This window comes from Carlito syrichta, unplaced genomic scaffold, assembly GCF_000164805.1.
Source record: "Carlito syrichta isolate Samal-C Ts95f unplaced genomic scaffold, Tarsius_syrichta-2.0.1 Scaffold85466, whole genome shotgun sequence".
NCBI classification, from domain to species: domain Eukaryota; kingdom Metazoa; phylum Chordata; class Mammalia; order Primates; family Tarsiidae; genus Carlito; species Carlito syrichta.
The window spans coordinates 26,466-48,565 of NW_007029562.1; the positions used below are offsets into that span (position 1 = coordinate 26,466).

General features: G+C 48.6%; 1 protein-coding gene across 1 annotated transcript in view; it reads left to right on the forward strand.

Moving 5' to 3' along the window:
• RNF130 (ring finger protein 130) overlaps positions 1-22,100 on the forward strand; it is a 58,091-nt gene that overhangs the window by 1,351 nt on the left and 34,640 nt on the right. Inside the window, exon 2 of the mRNA XM_008056893.1 lies at positions 19,915-20,165. Within this exon, the coding sequence (XP_008055084.1) occupies positions 19,915-20,165 (251 nt within the window). The remainder of the gene's footprint in view (positions 1-19,914; positions 20,166-22,100) is intronic.

Here is a 22,100-nt window from a genome sequence, read left to right on the forward strand (position 1 = left end):
TTTTTTTTTTTTTTTTTTGAGTTGGAGTCTCACTCTGTCACCCAGACTGGAGTGCAATGGCCGCTCCCGACCACCGCAGCCTCAACCTGCTGGGTTCTGGCGATCCTTCCGCCTCAGCCTTCCAAGTAGCTGGAACTACAGGCGCGCGCTACCACGCCCGACTAGTTTTTGATTTATTGTAGAGATGAGGTCTCGCCAAGTTGCTCAGGCGGGTCTTGAACCCATGGACTCAGGCATACCTCTCACTTCAGCCTCCCAAAGTGCTGGGATTTAGGCGTGAGCCACCATGCCCAGCTACATAATCCATTTTTAGACAGTTTCTTGCAAAGACTTTCTGACCTTAATTGAGGACCACTGGTGCTTTTGTGTGTGTTAACAGAATAATGTGGATAGATTTAGGTTTTATTGTGCTGTGTCTTTCCTTTCAAATGTGACCAATGTAGAAAACTGAAACTAAAGAAAAGCACAAAAATGAAGTAGAAAGAATATGTGATTTTTGTCACTGCTCAGCAATCTCTGGAGTCCTATGACTTTGAATTTGTTCAGGGAAACCAAAAGAAAATTAAGGATCAGTTTAATGTAGCTGGACATCTATGTAGAAACACTGGCCTCAAGACAGAAGTGTTTCCTCCTCAGTTATCTTAGAGGGAAGAAAAACTTTGAAAAATTGGACCTCAGACATCTTATCTTCATTCCATCTTGATTTCTTCTTTACTGAAAACAAAGAAAAATGAACAGGGTGAAGGTCAGCTGAGCAAAATGTATTGTTCTTTTCCAGTGATGTTATTCACATACACGAAAACCACAGAGAAGTAGCTGGAATGAGAGTCTTTTCATCGAAGTATGAGAAGATCTGGAAAATATACCAGGGAATTGAAATATTTTTCTAAAATTGTAAATGATTTTTATTTTAAAAGAGTAGGAAGCCTCTATAAATGAATCTACTATTTCCCATCTCTGTTCCTTGAAACATGAGTTTGTTTAGATAGGCTCATAGGTGACCCACGGCAGAACTTAAATAAACAAGAAGCTGAATGGAGACGTCAGGGACGGTGCACCACAGAGGAAGCAGATTCCATAGGTTGTATCCAGGCATGTCGCTAAATGAAAGTGAACACGCAGACGAGGCAACAGCACCAGCTTTGAGGGGGGAAAATAACAGCTTCGGAGTTGCTATAGCATGTTATCTAAGATATCCACTTCTCAGCAGAAGATGACAAGACTGCAAAGAATGGGATGTGTGACTCATGTTCTGGGGAGAACAGTCTACAGAAACTGTCTCTGAGTGTTCCCAGATAATGAATTTAGCAAAGAATAACTTCAGAATAACTAATATAATTGTGGTTCAAAGAACTAAAAGAAACTATATTTAAAGAATTAAAGTGATAATAATGAATGGTAACCATGAGTCAGCAAATAGAGATTTTCAGTAAAGAACATAAAAATTATTTAAAAGAGCCAAAGGGACATTGTAGGATGGTAGAGTTCAGTACTGGAAATGAACAATTCACTAGCGGGCTTCAATAGCGGATACAAAATAGCAGAAGAAGGAATCTGGGAACTTGAAGATAAATCAGTAGAAATGATCCAATCTGAAGCAAGCACTTTTTTTTTTGAGTTGGAGTCTTACTCTGTTGCCCAGACTGGAGTGCAGTGGCCGCTCCCGGCCAACGCAGCCTCGACCTGCTGGGCTCCGGCGATCCTTCCGCCTCAGCCTTCCAAGTAGCTGGAACTACAGGCGCATGTTACCACGCCCGGCTAATTTTTGATTTACTGTAGAGATGAGGTCTCGCCAAGTTGCCCAGGTGGGTCTCGAACCCGTGGGCTCAGGCAATCCACTCACCTCAGCCTCCCAAAGGTGCGGGATTACAGGCTGAGCCACCGAGCCCGGCACAAGCACATTTTTTAAAAGTGATTAGAGGAGAATGAACAGTGCCTCAGAGGCCTGTGGACACTGTCAAACATATCCACACATGGGATGGGAGTTCTAGAGGAGAGAGATAGAGGAACAGAGAAGATACTTGAGGAAACAATGGCTGGACACTTACCAATGGGATGGAAACATTAATCTACATATCCAAGAAGCTTAAAGAATTCCAAGTAAAATAAATACAAAGAGATCCAGAAAAATCTTAAAAACGTTACACACATACACATACACAGAGAGGAGTATCATTATGGTTGATGGCTAAATTCTCAAACTAGCGGAGGCCAGCAGTCAGTGGAATGACCTATTCAAAATGCTAAGAGGAAAAAGAAAATGTTAACTAAGAATTCTGTATTTAGGCCGGGCTCAGTGGCTCAGCCTGCCATCCCAACACTTTGGGAGGCCGAGGCAAGTGGATTGCCTGAGCCCAGGAAACTTGGCGAGACCCTGTCTCTACAATAAATAAGCAAATAATTAGCCGGGCGTGGTAGCGCATGTCTGTAGTTCCGGCTGCTTGGAAGGCTGAGGCAGAAGGATCGCAGGAGCCCAGCAGGTCAACGCCGGAGTGGCCACGAGCGTGCCACTGCCCTCCAGTCTGGGTGACAGAATGAGACTCGAACTCAAAAAAAAAAAAAAGTCTGCATCAAGCAAAACTGTCCTTCAAAATGAAGGTAAAACAAAGGCATTCCCAAATAAGGAAACACTGAGAGAATTTGTTCCCAGCACAATTGCCTCATGAGAGTCCAGGAGGAATTCTCCAGGTGAGAGGAGGGGATGCCAGGTGTGACGTGCGCCCACAGGAAAGGTGACAAGCACCAGGAGTGGTCAGTGTGAGGGTCAATAGAAAAGATGTTGCAGATATGTTTTTCCTCATGTATTTCTTAACAGGATTATATACTAAAGCAATCAATTTAATACTGTTGTCCAGTTTGTAACAGGTATAAGTATAATATGTTAATATGTATAATATGTATGACAAAAATAACAGAGGTGGGGTAAGACCTGTATAAAACAGAGTTTCTATTTTTTTTGTAATTAAGCTATCGTTACTCTGAAGTAAATTGTGATCAGTTAGGTGTGTATTATAATCCCTAAAACAGCCATTAGGGAAGTAACTAACTTATTAGCCGGGCATAGTAGCACATGCCTGTAGTTCTAGATACTTGGAAGGTGAGGCGGAAGGGTCGCCTGAGCCTACCAGATCAAGGCTGTGGTGGCCATGAGCGTTTGCCACTACATTCCAGCCTGGTTGACAGAGGGAGACTCCAACTCAAAAAGAAGAAAGTAACTTAAATTTATCATAAAAAACAACATGAAATTTAAATGCTACACTAAAATACATTTAATACCAAGAAGGCAGTCAAGAAGGAACAGAAGAGTCAAGACAGACATGAAGAAAACAGGTAACAAAAAAGTAAATGTAGATCCAGTCATGATTATAATTATGTTGGATGGCAGTGAAATAAATATCTCAAGTAAAAGACATTCTTTGTCAGACTAAACATGAAAGCAAGATCTGGGCCAGGCATGGTGGCTTACACCTTAATCTTAGCACTGTGGGAGGCCAGTGCGGGAGGACCATGTGTGGTCAGGAGTTCGAGATCAGCCTGGGCAACATAGTGGAACTTGTCTCTGCGAAAAAAGCCAAAAACCTAGCTGAGAGTGGCAGCATGCACCTGTATTCCCAGCTACTTGAGAGGCTGAGGCGGGAGGATCACTTGAGGCCAGGAGTTTGAGTCCATCATCCTAGACAAGGTAGCAAGGCCCCTGTCTCTAAAACACACACACACACACACACACACACGCCAATCAACCCCCCCCGCCCCAAAACGTTTTTTAAAAATGTGCATGAAGGAACATCCTGAGGGAGTGATGGAAATGGCCCCGAACTGGACATGGTGATGGCGCACATCTCTTACAAATCCCTGTAACCGTCCATTTGTGAGAGATGAATCTTGTGACATGCAAACTGCATCTCATTAAAACTTTTTAAAAAGGATAATGCAAGCTAGAAGTTCAAAAGTAACACAAAAGTAAGATTCTTAAACAATTTTGAGTTGTATGCCCTTAAGTATTGTTACTTGGAGAGACATAACAAGTACTTATGTGGTGATCTTTTGTTTATTAATATTTTAAGTGTATAGAGTAGACATTTAAAGACCATGTAAGAATACAATGATATTAAAAAGTGGACAAGAGGCCGGGTTCGGTGGCTCAGCCTGTAATCCCGTGCCTTGGAAGGCCGAGGTGAGTGAATTGCCTGAGCCCGCAGTTTCGAGACCTGCCTGGGCAACTTGGTGAGACATCATCTCTACAATAAATAAAAAACTAGCCGGGCGTGGTAGTGCGCGCCTGTAGTTCCAGCTACTTGGAAGGCTGAAACAAAAACAACAACAACAACAAAAAAAAAAAGTGGACAAGAAAAATGTAAAAAAAGACATTTGCTTTGCTTTATCATTGGTACAGACATGCTAAGTGCAAGATGGAAAGATAACTATGAAGACATGCCCTAAACATAGACGTTGTATATTTTAGAGTTAGAAATCTAGCCGGGCTTGGTGGCTCAGCCTGTAATCTTGCTCTTTGGGAGGCTGAGGTGAGTGATTTGCCTGAACCTGTGGGTTCAAAACCCGCCTGGGCAACTTGGCGAGACCTCATCTCTACAATAAATCAAAAATGAGCCGGGCGTGGTAGCGCGCACCTGTACTTCCAGCTACTTGGAAGGCTGAGGCGGAAGGATCACCGGAGCCCAGCAGGTCGAGGCTGCGGTGGCCAGGAGCGGCCACTGCACTCCAGTCTGGGTGACAGAGTGAGACTCCAACTCAAAAAAAAAAGGAAAAAAGAAAGAAATCTAAGCTAAGGCCGGGTGCGGGGTGGCTCACACCTATAATCCGTGCACTTTGGGAGGCCGAGCTGAGAGGATTGTCTGAGCCCACAGGTTCGAGACCAGCCTGGGCAACTTTGTAACACCTCATCTCTACAATAAATCAAAAATTAGCTGAGCATGGTGGCGCATGCCTGTAGTTCTGCTACTTGGAAGGCTGAGACGGAAGGATCACCTGAGCCCAGCAGGTCAAGGCTGTGGTGGCCTTGAGCATGCCACTGCCCTCCAGCCTGGGCGACAGAGTGAGACTCCAACCCAAAAAATAAAAAAAGAAGTCTAAGCCAAACTGCTCTAGATTTTTGTATTTTATTTTATTTAATCTTAAAAGTTACATAATTATTTAAGTGAAAAATGTGGATTCGTTGTTAACAAAGTAAGTCTCTTTGGAAAGATTTCTGCAATTTTGCTTTATTTTTAAGATTAGAAGAAAAAATGCCATTTCGTTTGGGAATTTGTAAATTACCTGCAAGCAGGCTCATTTTTGTGTGCAGAAGGCTTCTCGGTGTGTCTTACTGGAAGAGTTCATCATAGACTTCACTTTGCCACTCCATTCTTGGTCATTTTTTAATTATAGGAGCAAAATTAAGATTCTGTCAGACAACACAGCGCCTGTAATGTAATGAAGAGTCTGGCATTTATAGTCCCAAGAACGAGGCTTGATTCTTAGCCCCAGCGGGTTACCAGCCTTGTGAGTTTGGGTAAATAAGTCTTTAAACTAGTGTCCTCATTTGTAAAACATAGCATCTGCCTTGTCTAATAAATAGCAACAATCGTACAATTTTTCTTGTGCCTGGAATAAACAGTACCTCTTATAAAATTATGAAATCAGTGTACTTACTTTTTCAATTTTAAGATCGGTATTTATTATTTCCAAGTGTACTTTTTCTTCATTTTTTGGGGGTTTTTTTTGAGTTGGAGTCTCACTCTGTCACCCAGGTTGGAGTACAGTGGCCGGAAGCGGGCTCGCCTGCTGGGCTCTGGCGATCCTTCCGCCTCAGCCTTCCAAGTAGCTGGAACTAGAGGTGCACACTACCACACCCAGCTGATTGGTATTTTTTTCCAGATGATTTAATAGTGTCAAATGTATCTAGTACAAAAAATAGTTAATCAGCAGATTCTAATGATGCCTGTCCTCTGCAAGGTGGTCTCTGATGGACATTGCAGAGGTGGACAGAAGTGTGTGCACGTGGGCATCCTTCAGAAATGCTCCCAACTGGGGAGACCCTCACCCGTGGAAATCATCAGGGAGCTTTGCATAACAGCCTAGCATAATTAACCATAAAATTAACCTGTGAAAGGGCTTCTGACTCTTAATTCCTGAAGAGACTTATCAGAAGGCTTCATAGACGAGACATTCATTGTCCTGGGCCCTGAATAATTAGGGTTAGGGTTGGGGTTTGCTTGGAGAGGGACGATACTCTTACAGGAGAACCACATAAATAAAAACTCAGTTGGGTGTGGTGGCTCATGGCTATCATCCCAGCATTTTGGGAAGCCAAGGCAGGATGACTACTTGAGCCCAGGAGTTTGAGACCAGCCTGGGCAACATAGCAAGATGTCATCTCTACAAAAAAATGAAAAAGTTAGCCACGCATGGTGGTGCACACCTATAGTCCCAGCTGCTTGGGAGACTGAGGAGGGAGGATCGCCTGAGCCCAGGAGGTTGGGGCTGCGGAGCTGTGATCATGCCACTGCCCTCCAGCCTGGGTGACAGTAAAATCCCAACTTAAAAAAAACAACAATGCTGACACCTGAGTCAGATTTCAGGTCAGGGAATCCCTATGGAGAAGGGTCTGAGGTGGAGAAAACAGAGCAAACACCAGAAGAAAGTACCAGAAGAAAAGCCAGTGTGGCCAAACTTGGGGAGCAGGCTGACAGTGAGTTAAATCTCGAAGCCTCATCTTCAGCGCCGGAGATTACAGGCCGAGGCTGCCGTTTAGTGCCAGAGGGAGGATTCTGAAAGGGGGAGGCATGGTTCTCGGGGCCGGGAGGCCGGTGCCCCAGAGCTGCCAGGCCCCAGCAGGTGTGCAGGCTCACCTCTGCGGAGCCTCAGGGCCAGGGGCTGCAGCCCCACTGAGTGATGGCAGCGGTCTGAAGTCACAAGAAAGGGCTGCTTCTCTGCCATCTAATCTGGACCTGGAGAACCCAGGAGGTGGCACTGGGCGGGGATCTGGAGGGAATCGGTGGTGGCAAAATGTGTCCCATGGGGTGCGGTTCTCACAGGGGAGGTGGCGTGGGAATGCAGCGTGTGTCCTGGCTGCTGGCGAAGCTGCACGTGGGCTCAGAGATGGCAGCTGCAAAAGGGTCCCCTGCCAGGCAGGGAGTGCCCTTCCTGGAAGTCTGCGCATCTGCCTCCGCGTGTGTGGCAGGCTGCGTGAGGTCAGAGCACTGGCATCACACACGCTCAGCAGACCCCTCCCTGGCGCCCGTCTGTCCCGCCAGGCATTCCTGATCTCGAGTCTCCAGGATTCCAGCCCTCTTCCGACTTTCTGGGCCCTGGCTCCCGGACCTTCTGCTTGTATTCCAGAGAAGCCGCTGTGACTGACCCTGCTTTCCTGCTCCTGAAGGCGTTATTCGGCCTTCCCTCCACGGGTGACCCCTTCTCGTCCTGTGGCCCACCCTGTCCCCATGAGGCTCAAGGACCCTTCATCAGATTCCATAGGATGCCAGGATCTCCCCCAGACCTAGAACTCAGAGTCTCAAGAGAGGGACCCAGAGGCCCGGGGTTTACCTTCTCTGGCTCACACAGCCATTGCACCCACCCTTCTTCTTAAGACAGAAACATGGGGTGTCAGCTCTGTGCTGTGCGTTTCAGTGGGAACTAATGTGAGCTGGGAAGAGTCCGGAATAGCAGTGCCAGCCATGGCCATTGCCATGTGTGCCGTCCAGGCCTGGCAGGCTCCTAGCCCTTTTGTCCTTGCTGACCATGTCATCACTATTTGCACTTACTAGGCAGGAAGGAAGACTCCAGGGCTCCGTTAAGTCAAGGTTTGTGTCCTTTTCTATCCTCCATGGTGGTCAGCAAAATACCGTGAACACAATAAATCTGTATTGCGCTGAAATGATTTCACTAAGATGAACTTTCTATTTAAGGATCTATTTTATGACTGATTTTAAAATTTCACATTGGAATACAAGTATTGCATATACAGTAGATATACCAATGTGCATGTAAGTACTTTGCTTTATTGCCTTGTCAGCAGTGTTTTGAGAATTGGTTGTGTTTGCTCTAAGGCCTGCCCTTCACCTGGTGACGGAAGGACATCTGTCCAGTGCCGTGTCCATGGTGTTATTGACAGGAAAGACTGCTCCATCTGTGGTTTTACTTGTTACCTCTCTCTAGCAGAATGAGTTCTTTGTCATGTAGTTAGCGGATATGTGGTAACATCAAGAGGAAGTTACAAGCTCTTGGATAGTTTAAAATCATGCACACTTGTCTGAAAACTAAGAATCTATTTCCCTGGTTTTAAAAAATTTATATAGACATTACTGTTTCTGTCAGCAGTCTTAAGTTGTGTCAAATCACTGTCGAGTTAAAAAGCTTTTTGGTTAGCCGGGCTCGGTGGCTCAGCCTGTAACCCCGTGCCTTTGGGAGGCTGAGGTGAGTAGATTGCCTGAGCCCGCGGGTTTGAGACCCGCCTGGGCAGGCGAGACCTCATCTCTACACTAAAATAAAAAAAAAAAAAAAAAGAAAGCTTTTTGGTTATATATGTTTGCCTGTAAGCTTTGCAGGCACTCTGTCCATTGTTAAAAAGAAGATGAGGTGATTTAGTCAAATATGTAACCAAATATTGTCACTTTTCCATCTTTTTCTCAATCGGCAATACCAAATGCTTCCTGGCTGTGTTTTGAATGGTGGAACAAAATCAGTCAAATATTTCTTAGCCTTTTTCCCATGATAATCTCTTAAAAAGATGTATTTTAAAATCATCTGGGAATGGGGGTGTGCGCCTTTACGCTCAGCCACTCAGGAGACGGAGGCTGTGGTGAGTGGTGATTATGCCACTGCGCTCCAGCCGCGCGACAGAGTGAGACCGCAGCTCAAAGAAAGGACGTGTTTAGCTCTATACTTATTACCTTGCAAGAAAGAGAAAAAGATTACGCTTTGTGAAGTATAGAAAACTCACTGTGAATGTAGAAAATCTGTTGCAAGAATTATAGGCATGAATCGCAGGCACAGATCTTTAAATATAGGTAAGCCGGACCGCTCAGTGTAAACTGACTGTCTTTGTTCCACAAGCCCATCAGGACAAGGAGCGCTGTCACGGTCTAGCTGCTGCTACTGTCTGTTTTTTAGCTTCTAACTGAGCATGGATTCAGTCGCCTCAGGAGAGACGGGGGCCTGCAGTTTCTGTGCACTGCTGTGGCAGGAAGGAAGAGTTTAAGTTGCGTTTGTGTTTCTGCCAGAGTCTGCACAATTTTCTACTGTGTCTGCGGCTGGTTCATATATTTTAAAAATTCATAATTATCAAAGATGATCTAAAGCTGAAGCACTTAAGCCATAGCTTTTAAAAAATAAAAATAACTTTGAAAAGTGCAGTGGTTCCATTTAAACACCTTTTCATAAGCTCTGAACGTTTCCTTTTTTCTCTAAATCCGAGCGGAACTGGAGCGCCCTCCCCCATCGACCTGTGGGACTTCATCTCCTGGCCTCCCTGCCTCCTTAGACCCAGCGGGCTCTGAATCCTGAGAGGACTGTGTGAGCCCAGCACTCGCTGTGCCTTTTTGTCTTTCCTGTGCTTACCCTCCTCACCGGCAGCGGAAGAGGAGGAAGGCGAACTGATATCTGGTATAAGGGATTGGCATAGGTTTGCGATACTGTTTTAAAAGTCCCTTTCAGCTGTGTGCAGTGGCTCATGCCTGGAATTCCAGCTCTTGCGGAATCGGGGGGATGGGTTGCTTGAGGCCAAGAGTTCAAGACCAGCATGGGCAACAGAGAGAGACCCAAGCTGGCATGACAATAAAGAGAGAAATCAGGTTCTTAGGCTACAGTATGGAAGACATTTTCCCCTGACAGCAGCTTGCATGGTGAACCTGGACTTGGTTGAAAGCACGGAGTCTGTCTTCCTGGCACACTGTCAGGAGACTCAGGCAGCCTGGGGCTGCATGCGGTAGGGGCTGGCGAGGACTCCCCACCCCCAATTGATGCCTTCCAGGAATCTCAGCTCAGGATTGGGACAGGCAAGGGATATCTGGGACAAGACCGCTCCGTTGCGCTGCGGGACTGTCATCCGCATCTCAAAGCATGCAGTCTCCCGGGCCCGTGCATGCCCAGTGCCAGTGGCATGCTCCATGCTGGGACAGTGCTTCTAGGCTCTTCCAGCGGGCCCTGCTGCCCGGCTCACGTCAGACTCTTGCAGGGCCTTGAGGGGAGGAGTGAGAGGTGCCCTTGTGGGGAGGGGATGGGAACAGAGGGGCCGGCGGGGAGGGGGAAGGCGCCAGCTTTTGCGTTTGCTGGGCTTTCACGCCTACCTCCACGCTGGGTTGTGTCTGTCGTCCAGAAGCCCTTCCAGCGTCGTGTCCCTCACTGAGTCACGGCAGACAGCGCAGGCCTCCCGGCGATGCACTCTGTCGATGTTTATCTGAAAGTGTCTTTTTCAGCCGTCGTTTTTCAGAAACGTAGGTATAGATTTCTGGGCTGACAGAATTTTCCTTTCAGCACTCTTGAAGTGCTGATTCTTTGTTTTCTAGTCTGATTTTTTTCTGCTGAGAAGTTTTCCCCTCTTATATAATGAACCTTTAAAAAAAAAAAATCAACCTTATTTTTTAGAACAGTTCTATATTTATGGAAAGATTGCAGAGCGAGTACAAAGAATTCCCATAAGCCCTGTACCCAGTCTCCCTGTTATGTTAGTAGCATGCATTTACGGTGATTAATGAACCAACATTGATACATGATTATTTTATGTTATTTTTCTGAGTTGGAGTCTTACTGGGCCACCCAGACTGGAGTGCAGTGGCCGCTCCCGGCCACCGCAGCCTCGACCTGCTGGGCTCCGGCGATCCTTCTGCCTCAGCCTTCCGGGTAGCCAGAACTAAAGGTGCGCGCTACCACATCTGGCTAACTTTTTGATTTTTATTGTAGAGATGAGATCTCGCCAAGTTGCCCAGGCGAGTCTCAAACCCGCGGGCTCAGGCAATCCACTCACCTCGGCCTCCCAAAACGCGGGATTACAGGCTGAGCCCCTGAGCCCAGCTGATACATGATTATTAATAAAGGCTATGCTTCATTCAGATTTCTTTGGTTTGTGCCTGCAGTTTTTTCCTGTTCCGGAACGCCGTGTGGGACACCGCCTTGCATTCGGTCCTCCGGCCTCCTCGGGGCCCTTCCTCTTGGTGTCACCACAGACTTTCCTTGTTCATGAAGATCCTAGCCGTTTTGAGAGGGCTGGTCAGGCATGTGGTGGAGTGTGCCTCAGCTGGGACATAAGGATACTTTTCTCCTGATTAGACTAGGGATCCGGGTTTTGGGAGGATGTCCACAGGGCTTTGTAAAGTGCTTTTCTTTTTTTTTTTTTAGTTGGAGTCTCATTCCGTCACCCAGGCTAGAGTACAGTGGCACGCACACTCACAGCCACCCCAGCGTCGACCTGCTGGGCTCTGGCGATCCTTCTGCCTCAGCCTTCCAAGTAGCCGGAACTACAGGCGCACACTATCATGCCTGGCTAATTTTTGATTTATTGTTGAGACGAGGTCTCGCCAATTTGCCCGGGCAGGTCTCGAACCCGCGGGCTGAGGCAGTCCACTCTCCTTGGTCTCCCAAAGTGCTGGGATTACAGGCTGAGCCACCAAGCCCGGCCTGTAAAGTGCTTTAAACATATCATGTCAGGTTGGTGGACTGTCAACAGGAGGGATCACAGTTGTTGACTTTGATCTTCTGGCTGAGGTGGCATTTGTTGGGTTTCTCCACTGTAAATTCACTCTTTGAGCTCCTTCCATACAGTAACTTTTGAAAGCCATTTACCTAGTAGGGGTTTAGCTTCCTCTCCTCAGGGTGGAGGAGCTATGCGATCATCTGGAATTCCTCTGCTTGGGTGAGTTGACTCTTACCCATTTATTAATTTATTCGATCATTTATTCCTGTCAGTGTGATTTGTGGATGATCATTCAACTACTCTGAATTGTAATACAGGACAGTTTTATTTTGTTACTCAGGTTATTCCAGCTTGGCTGGGCACAGGGTTGGTGCCTCTGTCCTTGACGTGGCCCATTATGTGGCTGTGGGGGTTTTGCCTGTTGGGTTTGGTTGTTGAGCACTCCTTCCTTTCTGGTGCTGTGAGAAGTGCCAGCCTTGTCTTGTGCATATTTTCTGTCCCAGCCCTAGAGTTGGCCATTTCTCCCAGGAGCCCTGGCTTCCATTTATTGGAGAACGATATTAGAAGCCAACCAACATCTGGCGTCCGATGTGATTGTCATTCCGCAGGTGTCTGCTGCTTCTGGACCTTCTCGACTGACAGAGCAAGATGTGTGTGTGCTGACTCGGGTGTGCACACGTCTGTGAATACCTCTGCATGCAACCCTCTGAGTCAACAGCACACTGCGGGTGAGTTGGTGCTTAGCCACCAACTCCACACCGCCACAAAGATCCTTCTAGCTTTCTCACCTTTGAAGATCTCGACTCCCGCTCCAGGGCAGTGAACCTGGCGCCCACCACCCCTCATCTGCCTCCCTTATCATTCAGTTCTCTGAGCTCCCAGAGAGAGCTTCCTTGCCAGGGCTCACATGAGAACCAAGGTCTGGAGGCGCCTGGTCTGTGTGCCAATGTGGGCCGCCTTCCTCCGCCTGAATCTCTCCATTTTGAGTGCTTTGCTCTCTACTTCGCCCTTCTCTCCCTACCCGTTTAAACTTCTGTGAGCAGAAAGAAAGCGTACGTGTAAGTATCTTTTTGTTTGTTTGCTTTCGAGTCAGAATCTTACTGTCGCCCACACTGGAGTGCAGCGGCATGATCACGGTTCGCTGCAGCCTCAACCTGCTGGACTCAGGTGATTCTTCCGCCTCAGCTTCCCAATTAGCTGGGACTACAGGGACACGCCACCATGTCTGGCTAGTTTTTAAAACAACTTTTTTGCAGAGACAAAGTCTTGCTATGTTGCCTAGGCTGGTCTCAAATTCCTGGGCTCAAGCAGTCCTTCCACCTTGGCCTCCCCAAGCACTAGAATACAGGTGTGAGTCACCAAGCCTGGCATAAATGTAAGTATCTTACTTGGAAAAGGGCACAAAACTAGGGATGTGCAGTCTAGAAACACAAATAACCAAAAGAAAGTATTCATCAGGTCAACCTGTAAATGGGTTTTTAAGAAATTAGTAACAAGGGGCCAGATATGGTAGCTCATGCCTGTAATCCATCACTTTGGGAAGCCAAGGCAGGAGGATTGCTTGAGCCCTTGAGTTTCATACTAGCCTGGGCCACATAGTGAGATCCTGTCTCTACTCTGAAAAGATAGAAAAAAAAAATTAGCAACAAGGGTTTGTGGAGACATGGCTTAGTAAAAATACAAGTAGGGAACCTGAGAGCCTTCAGTTACATGAACTCTATGTACACCCATGCGCTGTGGCTGCTGACACATTGGAATCTTGGGCTGTGTCCCTGTGGACATAATCAGATGTAGGGAGTTGTTCGCATCCTGCTGCTCTTGGTGTCGCGAGTGTCGTATTCCTCATTAGCATTTATTTCACTAAAGACATCGGAAACCTGGTGTCTGGAAAAGAGTAAGCTGAAAGGGCTCTGTAGGCAGCGTCTGTGAAGGTTGACTTAGATCTCCAGCATCAAAGTGAGTACTGATAGTAGCTGTTTCAACCCCCTGAATAAAATAGGCACCGTGGATCAATGCCGATCTAAAAAGTAAGAAAGTGACTTCGAAGTGTGATGAGAAGTCAAGTATTTGCCTAGACTCAAAGCACCTTCCAAGGAGCACTTACTCCTTACAGGGAAGGGGTAGCTTCAAGGTGTAGATGCCTGGGTATCATGTTTACCAGTAAAAGCTGTGGGTCCCGGCAGTGCACACCACAAAGAGCACAGCCGAGCCCTGTGTTGGGACTGTCAGAGTCACCTGGCCCGAGTAGCCACGAGCTTCTGAAGCACCATGGCTGTGCACTCCAAGGATGACTGCGGGGATGGCTGGGACGGGACGACAACGTGGCGTGCGACTCCATCCAGGCTGCTGGGAGGAAAGGGCACCCCGGGAATGCAGGGGAGGTTCAGATGGCCGCTGGGATCAGATGCCAAAGGGGATGTGTTCTAGATATACATTTGTTTTTGTTGGTAGGAAACTGCACACCAAATATTTGGAGGTGATACGCACCACACCAGCAGCCTACTCTCGCATGGTTCTGGGTTAAAAAAGCAAATTTTAAGTCTGTATGCCACCTCCGGTTTACCTGTAAGTTTTAGATCCTTTGGAAATACATTATTTTTAATAAATGATTTGGGACTCCAGAAATAGCGTGGAGAAGAGGCTGAGGCGGCATCCCAGGAGGGATGGTCGTGTGGGGCAGGAGTGCTCGCTGGTCCCAAGACATATGGCCTGAGGTGGGAACGTGTCTCTTTGTGCTTTTTGTTTTTCTATGTTTCACTTTAAAGAGGTGGGCTGCGAGTCAGGATTCGGTATACAAGTGGACATCATGCATAGGAAGTCCCCAGCATACAAACAAGTGTGGTTCTGAAAGTGCATCCATCCCCAAGTTCATTTTTTGTAGCCTAGATACCCAACTAACACAGTCGACTATCTAATACTGTATATGTTTAACAGGCTATACTGATACCTGGTGGAGAGATAATTCATTTTAAAAAGCAGGTGTGCATCATTAAGACTTAGATCTTGAAGGTCCGTATTTGGGGACTTGCTGTATTTGATGGCCTCTCAGAAGTTATCGACAGACTGCTTTTGTGGCATAACTGTTTTTATTTATTAAAAAATTCATCAGCGGACTGATTTATTAGGTAATGGTGTGCAATACCACTACAGTTAAGGGTATTTTATATGTCAATAAATGAAAAGCAGTGTCTTTATTCAGTGGTGCTTCTCCAGGAGAGAGAACCAAGGAGTGGGCATTTAGAAATCGAGATTTTAGTTGTAAGGAAGACCTTCCTCACGCTCAGAGCTACCTGTGAGTAGAGCCAGCCACCTGGAAGGGGCAGCAGTCTGTGTGGAGGGCTGACGACCCCAGGAACCCTCGACTGAGGCCTTGTGATGGCTGCCGGTGGGCGCCGTCCTCCCTCCCTCCCCACTCCCTTCCTGCCTCTACATGAGGGAGGACAGCTCTCATTCTGTGAGGCCTTTTCTTCCTTGTGGCATTCGGCTGAGATGTACAGGAAGTAAAGAAACTGACACCAGAGTGCTGTGCATTGGCCTTCTCTCTGCATGTGTGAGACTGAAGAACTTCTTGCCAAGGAGTAAAGGAATGAGCGTTTGATGGACCCTGGCTCCTTTTGCAGACCCTCTCCAGCCCTGTAGCCCCGGGCGTGGTCGCTGACTGTGGCGCCATGGAGGTGTGCACATTGGCCTCCGTGTGTCCGCCTCCAGGCCGGAGGTCAGGTTCACGCCTCAGACAATCACCGGTGTTGCAAGTCGTGGGCACCCAGTGACGCTGTGGTGCTGCCCATGGCTGCCTCCAGGGGGCGCACTTCCGTGGTGGTGGCACGGTGACACGTCCCCCTTCGGCCCCTCACTGCACAGGCATGCATGTCCCGCCCGCTGCTGCTCCCTTTCATCACGGCCACAGCTCCTGGTCCTGACATCGTCCCGGTGCCTTCAGAATCTGCATGGACCGTGAACCCCTGCCCGGCGCTTTCCTGAGGTCCGCTCCCCAGGGTGGGGGAGAAGGGGCGGCGTAGGCTTCCGACGCATCCCCACTGGGGCACTCACTTCTGCGCTGACCACCAGTGTTGCAGCCAGTGGCAGGGCCTATGGGCCTGGGTGCGTGTGCCCGCACGTCTTCTGCACCCGGGGGGAGCTGAAGAGCGGACCGGACTCCACGGTCCTGTGGTGGCGGCTTTGGGTTTCTTCCCCCAGTGCCTCCCTTCCCTTCGGCGAGTGACAGTGGCACAAGTAGATCCACTCACTGAGCTGTGGCGTTTGCTGGCATCTCTCACGCTGTGATTCAACCCTGGGCCTTCTGATTCCAGAGCTCAGGGAGGTTGGTCCTGGGGCTCCCACTGGTGGCCCCTCAGGACTGATGTTGCAGCCAGGATAACTCAGTGTCATCGCGTTTTTCTTTTTCTTTTTTTTTTTTTTTTTTTGAGTTGGAGTCTCACTCTGTCGCCCAGACTGGAGTACAGTGGCCGCTCCCGGCCACCGCAGCCTCAACCTGCTGGGCCCGGTGACTCTTCCGCCTCCGACTTCCGAGTAGCTGGAATTACAGGTGCGCGCTACCATGCCCGGCTAATTTTTGATTTATTGTAGAGATGAGGTCTCGCCAAGTTGCCCAGGCGGGTCTCGAACCCGCAGGCTCAGGCAATCCACTCACCTCAGCCTCCCAAGGTGTGGGATTACAGGCTGAGCCACCGAGCCCAGCTTGTCATGTTTTTCTACTTGTCTTTGTTTCCCACTAAAACATAGAATTACTGGGAGTGGGGCCTCTTTTTGATAGAAAAGCTGCCCACCTGCAGTTTTGTTTTTCACTTGGGAAAAGATTAGTAGAAAATTTTGTGAATGACTTTGATGATAGACTCCGTTTACAAACATGGAAGAAGCTGCAGCATTCGAGAGCCATAGTTCTGCAGACCCCAGCTTGGTGCCAGCTTCAGATGTCTGCGGTTGCTGAGAGCTCTGAGCAAGCACTCCTGGGGGAGCTGGCTGATCTCACGGTCTGAGAGTGTTGCCCTCCAATGCTGTTCATTGGAAAACAAAAGCATCCGCTTCCAGTGCGAAAACCTGGCGGTACCAGGTTCTAGGGTTTGCCATCAGCAGCAAGGGCCCCATCACACGTGGGGGGTTACACTGAGGAGGAGGACACAGTGGCACAGCTGGTGGCACGCAGTGGCACAGCGTTCTCACAGATTGTCCAGCCTGGAGGTCTGGTCATCAGGAAGCAGTCAGGTGGATCCAGACCAAAGGGTGTTTCCAAAACGTGTGACTTAGACTCTTTTCTCCTTTTTTTTCATTTTGAGTTGGAATCTCACTCTGCCACCCAGACTGGAGTGCAGTGTCACGCTCATGGCCACCCCAGCATCGACCCACTGGGCTCCAGTAATTCTTCCGCCTCAGACTTCCAAGTAGCTGGAGCTGCAGGCGTGTGCTACCATGCCCAGTTCATTTTTGATTTTTTTATTGTAGAGATGAGGCTCACCAAGTTGCCCGGGGTGGTCTCAAACCTGCGGTCTCAGGCAATCCACTTGGGGAGGCAGAGGCAAGAGGTTCGAGACCCGCCTGGGCAACTTGGCAAGACCTCATCTCTACAATAAATCAAAAAATCAGCCGGATGTGGTAGCATGTGCCTGGAGTTCCAGCTATTAATCCTTGGAAGGCGGAAGTGGAAAGATCACCTGAGCCCAGCAGGTTGAGGCGGCAGTGGCTGTGATTGTGCCACTGCAGTCCAGCCTGGGCAACAGAGTGAGACTCTGGCTCCAAAAAAAACCGAAAGCAGTTGGAAGCAGAGATAACAATAGGTGTTTGCTTCCTTGTCACCAGGACTGGCTGTTGGATGCAGTGGCTCGAGGCCACCTCCTTGATTGACTGGTTGTGTTTGCCGGGGCCTGGGACGCAGGAGTGTGAGAGACCTCCCCGGACTTGAACATTTGCACCACGGCAGCCCAGCTGATCCCAGCTCTTAGCAGTCACTGCCTGATCCACCCAGCTTTGTCTCTGGACATGTCTCCCTCTCAGAGCGAGGCCAGCTGTCCAGGGCCTCCTTCAGTTGGCATCTCGGAACCCAGTGGGCTTTAGGGCGGGTGGGAGGGGCCTTTCTCCTGGGAGAGGCCTGTCTGTAACGTTCACCAGAGTCTGAGCAGTTTTAGACGCAAGATGGCTGAGAGCCCCGTGCCTTTGCTGCGTCCTGTGACCTGCGGCCACCATGTCTTTGCGTCTGCCTGGGTCGGGGGCCCCGTCTCCTGCGGCCGTGCTTCCCAGCCCCTGCTCTGCCCGTGTGACGGCACCATGGCGTGTGCTCCTCTCGAGCCCCTTTGCGACCCCCCTGCACTCCCGGGGCAGATGCCGTTGCCCTGTCATCAAGAGCAGGCCGTTGTCCTCTCTGCTGAGGGCGAGAGGAGTTGTGATCGCGGTGCCTGCTCAGCAGACCCTGCCAAGGGGATGGCTGGCGTAACCAAGCACTTCCTTCCCGGCAGCTTTCCACCGAAGCCGCCGGTGCCTCGTTAGTGCCCTCGGAACGAAGCTGCCCGGCTGGGCCCTTGGCTCCTGTGCTGCCTCTGGAGGAGTCTGCGCACCGACTCCTGCGCCTGCTCGTACCAGGCGTGATTATAAAGCAATGAGACTGATTGTCATGTGTCGCTTGTGGGATCCGTCTCAGTTACTTTATAGCCATACCTGGTACCTCACGCCTCAGACCATGGCCTGTCGACAGCGTCTTAGGAGCACGAGCACGAGCCTTCCACGAGGACATTTCGAGTGGTCGAGCGTTGTTCTACGGCTTTCTCTAACTTACGGCTAGAACTCTTCCTTCGGAAAGGCGGTTCAATGTTAACTTTTTGCTTGCTTTCGCTTTGCAGTCCTTTGGGGTATGGATTTTAATCCGTATTCTGGTAAGCTGCTGTTCTGATAAAATGGTTGGAAAGATTATGAATAAGACAATGGAAAGGTATACGTTCCATTGGGTTCCGTTTTCCATAAAACGCTTTTATTGTTGAATTTCATTTCGGTTGCATGTAGTCTTCTGTGACCACCTGTGACACAAAAATGCTTCTTTTAAGGCTAAATGTGATAAATGAAATATGTAAAACCAAACATTTAGTTTGTATTATTTTTTGAAGGGGCATTTGATGGGCATAGTGTAGGGATTTTGCTTGTTTTGTTTTGGTGGCTTACATGTGTATACACAAACCTTATCCAAATTCATTTAAGTGGTATCTTCTCTTTCCCACAATAAAGTGTCTGTTTTATAAAACATTCATAAAATGTGTGTCCCCGACTCTTGCGGGCAGGCTCTTGGAGGAAAGCAGGTTTTAGAGTGACTTGCTGACGCAGCGTCAGCTTGTGGAGGGGCGTGCCTGGTAGCGGGATGGGCCTGAGGTGTTGCTGAACGTGCGGGCGCTCTTCCCTGTGCAGGGGGAGGGCGAGGGGTGCTCACTGGCCTCGGTGCACCCCCACTTCTGGAAATCATGCTTAGCAGGCGGCTGAGACATCTCTCATGAACCCACATCACTTGTGGCTGGGGCAGACCCTGGGTGGCTCTTCGAAGCTGGAGGTATCATGACGCCAAGCCAGTCCAGGGTGTTGACACTTGGCCCTGTCCCGGGAAGGGTTTGATTTCCAGAGGGGTTCTGGGCTCATCTACAGAGGATCCTTACTGCGGCCGTCTGGACGTAAGACCCAGGTTAGCTCCAGATGTCACTAGTGAGCGATACCACTTGTGGCACTTGCGTGCAGCACTGTCACCGGGTGTGTCCCGAATCTCCATGAGATTACGAAGCTCTGCGTCCTGAACTCTTTCTGGTCTCTGTGCTCATTCTATACCCAGCAGGTACTCCGTGGCTGTCCCTCAGCTGATTAGCGCCAGAAGCACCCATTTGTACTAAGCATAATGGAACTTTCCCTCCTTTTCTTAAGGAATTGGGGCTTTCTGAAGATCATTTTATAAAAGAAAATGTTTTACAATGTAAACCTGCCGTGCTCTTATTGCATTTCTGTTGCCGTATAATGTTACATTGCCGTCTGTTGTCACATTTGGCTGGTTTAACAATCTTTTTTAAAAATGTAGTTGTAGGATAAGTTGATGGTTCTTAAGATCGCCTCACGCCTTCCATCCATTCAGTCTGAATTTCTGCCCACTTGGTGCCAGCACACACAGCCACAGCCTCACCTTGGAAGTGGCATCTGTTACACCCTTCCCTCTGCGAGCGTTGCAGCGGTCCCAGTAGCATATTTAACTGTTTGCTATTCCTATACGTTTCAAATGTCCCTTGAGAATATGTATTTGTTTTATGTTGCAGGCACTGGAGATATCATTGCTGTCATGATAACAGAATTGAGGGGTAAGGACATTCTGAGTTACCTGGAGAAAAACATCTCCGTGCAGATGACCATCGCTGTGGGCACGCGGTCGCTGCCCAAGAACCTGAGCCCCAGCTCCCTCGTCTTCGTGTCTGTGTCCTTCATTGCTCTGATGATTATTTCCTCGGCATGGCTCATCTTCTACTTCATTCAGAAGATCAGGTACACCAATGCACGTGACAGGAACCAGGTGAGCCCGAGCCTGGGGACTGGCCCTCTCAGCCGTGGGCCTAGAAATCCCTTAGTCGCTTAGTATGTTGACACATGTCCACGCAAGCCGCTTAAGGATTCTCTAAATACCTCGAAGGGGAAATGATGAAACTTACCGTGATGACTTAGAATATTCTAATTAGGTAGATAGCTTAATATTGCAATATTATCTAGGTAATTCTGTTAATTTGAGAAATATCACAAAGTTCATTTTAGACTACTAACTTGAGATGTCTTTGGCAAGGGGAGCTGAGAGCGGGGTTAGGGAGGCTTTACTCTGTCCTCTTTTCCGTGTGAATTTTTTCCCATGTGCCTTCTGAACTATGTATTATCTACTGGGGGCCCCCCAAAAAAACAGGATTATCTTTGAGGGTGGCCCCCTTGTGTGCAGGATTCCCCCACTGGACGAGTGTTCCAGGAACCCCTCGGCATCAGTGTGCCAGCTAGCATTGTTGTTGAAAGGCTGCATTCGGCTTCAGTGACATTTTTTTTGGAGATTCTCTCAACACATTTGCCCATTTCATGGTGAGTGATGTATACCAACAACCTGCCCACACCACACTGAGCGCTCAGCAGGTTTTGACCAAAAACGACTTGGCCCCTGTGCCCCACCCTCCCTTCTGACCCAGTGTCACCCTGAGCGACTTTTTTCCCCCGAATGGAAAAAGCCCTCAAAGAGAAACATTTTGCCAGTGTGGCAGAGGCAAAACAAAATCAGAAGCAGCACTAAAAGGTATCACAATTGACAAGTTCAAAAACCATTTGGAGCAGTGGAAAAGGCGTCTTGATAGATGTATTGCATCAAATGGACAGTACTTTGAAGGCGACTGCAGTTTAAACACGTAAGAATAAATACACAATTTTTTATAACTAAATTCTGGTTTCTTGGGTCCCCCCTTGTATTCTGAAAAAAAATCAATTAAAAAAGTCTCCGTCATGGTGGATCATGGTGGTTTATGCCTGTATTCCAGCGCTTTGAGAGGCTGGGGCAGGAGGAGCGCTTGAGGCTAGGCGTTGGAGACCAGCCTGGACAACATCGTGAGACTTGGCTTCTATTAAAAAAAGGATCTCTGTCATATCTAAGCTCAGACATGGGAGTGAGAGCGAGGTGGGTAGGACCAGTAGAAGACATCTCTCTTGCTAGGAATCCTAGACTGTCTCATTTCACAGATCAGCACATCTGAGTACTTGGTGAGCTTTAACTGACCAACTGTAGCTGCAGGAGAGGCAGCACGCTGCCCTGAGAGGGGGACCTGGGAGGACAGTTCCCTCCACTTGTTTTTTAGCTCGCGTGATATGTTGTCGACAGAACGTCCCCATAGGAGCTGTGGACTCACGAGTGGACCTTTTCTTTAGAAGAGTGAGAAGCAGCTGCTCAGAGAGCAGAGTGAAACCAGGTTCCTCGTGACCCACCCTCCCCTGACATAGGCCTCACAGAGCCCTGGGAGGAGCTGGGCCCTGACCTCCCTCGTTCCAGGGAAGAAGCACAGGCCTTGGTGGGGACAGGCCCCCTTCCAAGCAGTTGACCACGACCCTCTCGGACCGTGTGTAGCTTGCCAGCTCCTTTCTTTGTCTGAAAACAGGCAGAAGCTGCCCAAGAATGACAAGGAAATGAGTGTTTATGTGCCAGGCTGTCTGCAGTGCTCTGCGTACCTTGACTTTTTTTATTCTGATAGCTTTTATTCTTTATAACTTCAGACTCTCAGAAGGGTTCATGAGCAATGCAAAGTGCCCCCTTGGCTCAGAGTCTGCAGCTGCTGGCGTCTGACGCTGTTGCCTTTCCTGTGTGTGTCTATGTTTTTTGGGGGTTTTTTTTGAGTTGGAGTCTCACTCTGTCGCCCAGACTGGAGTGCAATGGCCGCTCCTGGCCACCACAGCCTCAACCTGCTGGGCTCCAGCGATCCTTCCACCTCAG